Below are 6,229 nucleotides of genomic sequence, written 5' to 3' on the forward strand. Positions count from 1 at the left end.
CAGCCCGAGTGTTCTGAGGATACTCAGGAGCTGACAATGGACACTCACGAGCTCCGAGCAGATGCTGAGGAGTTTAAAATGGACACTTTACCGAATCAGGACACTGAAATGGACATTCCACAACCAACAGAGACTTTTCCCTCTCCAGACCAACCCAGTGGAGTTGTAGATACGCAACTGTCCGACACTGTGTTGAGGAGGTCTCAGAGAGATCGACGCCCGAGAGAGAGACTAACTTACGATGCACTTGGTCAGCCTGTCCAGAGAGTTGTTGGGTTAGTGCTAGTCCGCTGTATGCAAGCGCAGTATCTTCACTATATGGACATGGACAGTATAGAGTACCTTGGATAGCTCCACAGATGCCTTTCTAACCAACTTTAGTGCCTGTGAGTTATTACTGAACTTGAATTGAAATAGTTTCTTATGCACTCTTGTTTACTTTTCTATATATACACTACCGTTCAAAAGTTTGGGGTCACTTAAAAATGTCCTTATTTTTCAAAGAAAAGCACTGTTTTTTTCAATGAAGATAACGTTAAATTAATCAGAAATACACTATACATTGTTAATGTGGTAAATGACTATTCTAGGTGGAAACGTCTGTTTTTTAATGAAATATCCACATAGGTGTATAGAGGCCCATTTCCAGCAACTATTACGTTGCTGGAACTATTACTGTACGTGTTCGAATGGTACATTGTGTTTACTAATTGCCTTAGAAGACTAATGGATGATTAGAAGGATTAGAATTAGAATGCCAAAAGTCTGCAATGTTGTAATTGCTGCAAATGGAGCATTATTTGACGAAAGCAAAGTTTGAACAACAAAATGTATATTTCAAATAAAAATAATTATTTCTAATAATAATAATTAACCTTGTAAATGTCTTGACTATATTTTCTATTCATTTTGAAAGTTATTTGATAAATAAAAGTGTGAGTTTTCATGGAAAACACAAAATTGTCTGGGTGACCCCAAACTTTTGAACGGTAGTGTATATATATAAAATTGTAATTGTACTTGGTTTAACCATAACTGTGACTTTCCCTGATCAAATATTGGGTATTACAAACAATTCATATGGTAAAATGACATAAAATGGGTTTTAAATGACACTGGCTAAAGTATGCGTGTCAGAGTAAGGTTACTGTCTAAGTTAAAGCTCCGGAGTACATAAAGAAGTGATAGTAACACGTATTTAGAGTAAAATGTAATACTTGTGCTATTGATAACAACTCAACAAGGTTATAAGCTATATGCTTGTTTGAGTAATGGGTACAAAGTGATTGTATCACCTTTTGGTTCAATATTATGGTATAAAGTGAACTTGCACTGTGAAACATTTATTCTATTCTGCTCATATGTTATTTTGTTTGGGTCACATGAAATGTTTTTGGTTCATGTTGGTATAAAATACTTTGCTAATGTTGAGGACAACATTTGTTTAGCAGGGGAGGATTGTAGCACTTGAACAAGTGTTGGCTGAACCGTCTAAAACATTAGTAGAACTGTTCTAATACATGCTTAGTTGGTTTGTTCACATTGGATTTAACTGTCTGTACATCTCCGCCGAAAGGTGGCGCTGGTGCGGACGAGATACAAAAGATACAGGTCGAGTGGTTTGAAAAATGCTTTTTCCCGTTTGGCAGTTGAAAGGAATACTGTGCTCTGAATGTTGTTGTATGTAACCTGTTGGAGGTAATAAAGAGCTCAACTTTTCTACACCCAAGTTTCTTGGAGTGGTGTAACACATATCGTGTGTCTTCTTTCGCTCAAGGCTTTCCCAAAATGGAAGACACTGCTTAGGAGACCAGCGAACAATCCGTTGCTTCTTCTCGGTTGTTTTCTGTTTTTTCTCCAAGCTAAATAAAATTTTTACTGTTAAAAGTGGTTTCACCTTAGCTATTTGATCATATATTCACAATTATAAGAGGGAACGTCTATCTCTCTTACCTGGTAAGAGATGTTGTCCTCTTCTCCATCAGGGTGTTCTTGATCTGATGTGCCCAGACTTCCACATCAGACAGTGTGCTACCTATAAAATTGTAGACTCAAAATAAATATATCTTAGAAAAAAAACTATTTCACGTTATGATTATTTTCAACAGTTTAGACGCCAATTAGAAACATCTGACCTGGAATGCCTTCAAGCAACATCAACAATTCCTGCTTGGCCTCGTCCTCCTGTTTCTGCACTTTTTGTCAGCTAAGCGGAATTGTGCTTGCTATGACATATACAATTTGATTTAATTAGATAAAATTGTATCTCAACACTATAATCACCAAATATTAACTTCACAAGTTCAGTAATCGCACCATAGATTGAATATATATCTTTTATTGAAGCAGGGCTGTTAGCAGAGCCAAGCCCGATGGTGGAGGAGGCTGGTAGCAAAGCCAAGCCTAATGCATTGTGGTACAGGCTGGTAGCAGAGCCAAGCCTCAGGCTGGTAGCAGAGCCAAGCCTACTGCAGTGTGATGCAGGCTGGTAGCAGAGCCGAGCCTGAGGCTGGTAGCAGAGCCGAGCCTGGAGTGGTTGGTGTAGGCTGGTAGCAGAGCCAAGCCTGGAGCAGTTGGTGTAGGCTGGTAGCAGAGCCGAGCCTGGAGCGGTTGGTGTAGGCTGGTAGCAGAGCCAAGCCTGGTGCTGATGGGGGCCGGTAGCAGAGCCGGCCCTGGGGTCCTGGGAGGATGAGAGTGTGATTAGGGGATGCGGAGAATGGTGATGGAGGTGATGTACGTATGGTTACCGGGTATGGACTCGGGGTGTGGCGGAGAGTCCTTATGGATCACGGCCGAGCAGCAGCTCAATCGGATCCCCAAAAGGAACAGACTCACCTATTTGCTGCAGCGAGGCTGATGCGAGCCTGAGTGTGGTGGAGGTCAGGGAGGTTGGTCCTGACGTATAGGTGGTATGCCTGGGAGGACCAGCGACCCAGGAGCTGGATGGTGTGGTTGGCGACGCCCTGGCTGGAAGCAGAGGAAGCCGCACCGATCCTGAAAGAATGTGCGGAATAATATGAAGGGTCTATACCTGATTTGGCGAGGATGAGGCGGAGATGATGGTGGAACCAGAACCGGCAGGCGACATGTCCTGATTCAGTGATGAATAGTGGGCTGGAGGGGAGGGCGTGGCTTCCTGATTTGGAGAGAATCAGTTTCTGTAGTGACTCAAAGGGGCTGAGGGGAGAGTTGAGGTGGAAGAGGAAGATGGGAACTGCTGGCCCGCTCTGATTAGTCTTGCTGCATTTCAGCGTGAAAATTAGTGTGTCGGGGGAGTGTAGAGTGATGTCAGAGATGCATGGGTGAGCAGAGGGGTCAAAGGTAGAGGAGGTGGACGTGAATTCGGAGCACCTCAGGAAGCCAAAGAAGGCCAGGAGGAACATGGCCTCTAGGGTGGAATCGGTGGAAGGCCAGTCCGCAGTGTGCTGATGCAGGCGGCTAGTAAGTCAGCAGTGAGGGGGAGACGTGTAGAGGGAGAGCGGGGTTCCACGCGCTTCAGACCCTTCATAAGGAGGGAGGTCTGGCTGTTGGAGATGGCTATGCAGGGGGAACCAGAGAGCAACTTGCTAAATAAGTTGACACCGCTGAGGTATGTGTGTATGGTGGAAGTGCGGATAGAGAGGTGCGAGTGAGCGTATGAGATGAAGCTGGTGATGGAGAGGAGGTCGAATGAGGGGAAGGTGAGGTGGTGAACAGTGTGGAAGGACTTGAAGCATTTCCAGGCTGTCCAGTTGGTGGCAAGTGTACGGGGGGACAGACCTTGGAGGATGACGTCCTGGGTGTGGAGGTGAAGGTCGTGGAGGAATATGGAGGGACCGGAGTGGGAAGGGGGTCAGTCTCTGGGGCCAAGCGCCTGAATTTCTGCAGGGAGAGAGAGTCAGCAATGGTGTTGTGGTGACCAGGGATGTGAGCGACTCTGATGATGAACTGATGGGTGACTGAAAGCCAGGTGAGGCGGCGGATGAAGGGCATGGCAGTGATGGAATCTGATTGGCCTTTGTTGATCCAGGAGACGACGGCAGTGTTGTCGGAGTGAATGAGGATGGATTGGCGTGACCATTTGTGGCCCCAGAGGAGGGCGGCGATAATGATGGGGTAGACCTTGTGAAGTGCGGATGAGGGGGCCAGTGAGGGAGAAGGGCAGGAAGGGAACTCGGAAGGCCAAGGGGAGGAGAACCAGCGGCTGTTGTAATAACAGCCCAACCCTGAGGTGGGGGCGGCGTCAGTGAAGAGTTGCATGTCGTGGGGGTTGGATACGAGCTCGTTGTAAAAGAAAGTTATGCCGTTCCAGTGGTCAAGGAGATGATGCCAGAGCTCCAACTCCATGAGGCAGGCGGCATCCAGTGTAATGGTGTGGTGGAGTGACTACGGATGAAGCCAGGAGAAGGAGGTGGGATATGAAGGAGCGGCCTTGGGGGATGATGCGGAGGGCGTAGTTCAGGTGGCCGAGGAGGGAGAGGAGTTGGCGCTTGGTGCAGGTGGGGGTGAGCAGGTAGTTGGACAGAAGGAGTGTGATGCGGTCTAGTTTGTCGGTGGGGAGTGAAGCTTGGAAAGACACTGAGTCCAGTGTTATACCAAGAAACTCCAGTGTTGTAGCTGGCCCTTCTGTCTTTTCCAGGGAGAGGGGGACACCCAGTTGTGCAAACACTGTGGTGAGTGCGTGGAGGCCTTGCGCCGGTGGGGATGAAGGGGGTTTGATGGTGAGGAAGTCATCCAGAAGATGGACTAAGAAAGGGACCTTGAACTCGTTGAGAAGGATCCAGCAGAGCGCTTCGGAGAGGCAGTCAAACAAGCGCGGGCTGCTTTTGCAGCCGAATGCCAGTCGGACAGCAAAGTAATAAGATTCCTCCCAGCAGACCCCAAAGAAAGCCCAGTAGTCGGGGTGGATGGGAAGGACCTTGAAGGCGGTCGTTATGTCGGCCTTCGCCAGCCAGGCGCCGCGGCCGGCCAGGCGGATGAGGGAGATGGTGTGGTCAATGGTGGTGTAAGCCAGGGAGTATTCCGGGCTGGGGATCAAGCTGTTGATGCTGGGGACGGAGACACGACGGGGGGCAGAGAGGTTGATCACAAGCCTCTGCTTGCCCGAGTATTTCCGGGTGGCGACACCGATAGGGCTCACCCGGTAGACAGGGAACGGGGGAGAGGCGAACAGGCCAATATTGAAGCCCTGAGACACCTCTTTGGCCAACAGGGCAGAGACCACGGCGGGGGCCTCGAGCGCCGAGCGGAGGTTCGGGCAGGCAAAGGAGCAAGTAGACAAGGACGCCAGGCCGGGGGAGAAGCCGAGGACCAAGCCGTCCAGGAGGAACCGCACGGCGGCGGGATCGGGGTGGTGGCGGAGGGCCGCAGCCAGGGCAGGGACGATGATGGGGGTGGACAAGCAGGCAGACAGTCAGGGGGCCGGCCGGCCGGGGGGTCATGGGAGCAGGAGGAGTGGGAGTGGGCCCCGCCACAGAAGGAGCAAACGTGGAGGCTCCGGCAGGACGACAAGGAGCAGGACCCGGCATTGAAGTTGTTACAAATCATGCGCCCCTTCTGCAGCAAGATGGGGCAGCCCCGGCGGTCGGTGCCCACAGGACCGGAGGAGGCGCTGCAGGCCAGCGACGGTCCAGTCGGAAGGCAACGCTGGGAGGCCCGGGGCGAGGGACCACGGGGCGGGCAGAGCCAGGCGCCGCAGAGCAGGAGACGGGGAGCGGTGTGAAGAGCCGGTGGAGGAGGAGAAGCGGGGCCTCCCGCGGTTGCCAGAGGCGAGGCCGGGAAGGCCGAGGAGAGGGCGAGGAGGAGAAGCCAGGGCCGGCAGCCGTCGAGCCCGGAAGCGACGCCCGGAGTGATTCCAGTAGGAAGGCCCGGGGGGCAGAGACCGCGGGAGGCGGCCAGGCCGACGCCCGGGACCAGGCGGAGGTCGTCTTAGGCTTTGAGGAAACTGTATTTTTTAACAAATCTTTCACTTATTTTTGCCAATGTGTTGCCAGTAATTCTGGAGTTGGCTGTATGAACAGGTGATAAGGAAATGGATATTGTGATCAGCATAAGCACATAGGAAATGTATTTTCTTCCACCCCCTATATCCCTGAAAGGTTCAAATAGAGCTGTGTTCATCTATGTTTAATACAACTTAATGCCCCATTATTTTCACCTTGTATGCATAGCAGTAGGCTACTGTGTATGAGTTCTCTTTATCTCACACGCTACCTCACCAATTTAACAATCCTAAAAACCAAGTAGGATT

At 50.1% G+C, this 6,229-nt stretch overlaps 1 protein-coding gene across 1 annotated transcript; it reads right to left on the bottom strand.

Annotated features, from left to right (window-relative positions):
* Window positions 1–2,831: 2,831 nt before the first annotated feature.
* On the bottom strand, window positions 2,832–5,420 carry LOC136940274 (uncharacterized). Its single transcript, XM_067232322.1, is given in 4 exon segments — window positions 2,832–3,425; window positions 3,760–4,366; window positions 4,368–5,212; window positions 5,310–5,420. Coding segments are annotated over 4 exon segments (2,157 nt in total).
* Between the last annotated feature and the right edge of the window lie 809 nt (window positions 5,421–6,229).

This window comes from Osmerus mordax, chromosome 3 (assembly GCF_038355195.1).
Source record: "Osmerus mordax isolate fOsmMor3 chromosome 3, fOsmMor3.pri, whole genome shotgun sequence".
In the NCBI taxonomy this organism is placed as follows: Eukaryota; Metazoa; Chordata; class Actinopteri; order Osmeriformes; family Osmeridae; genus Osmerus; species Osmerus mordax.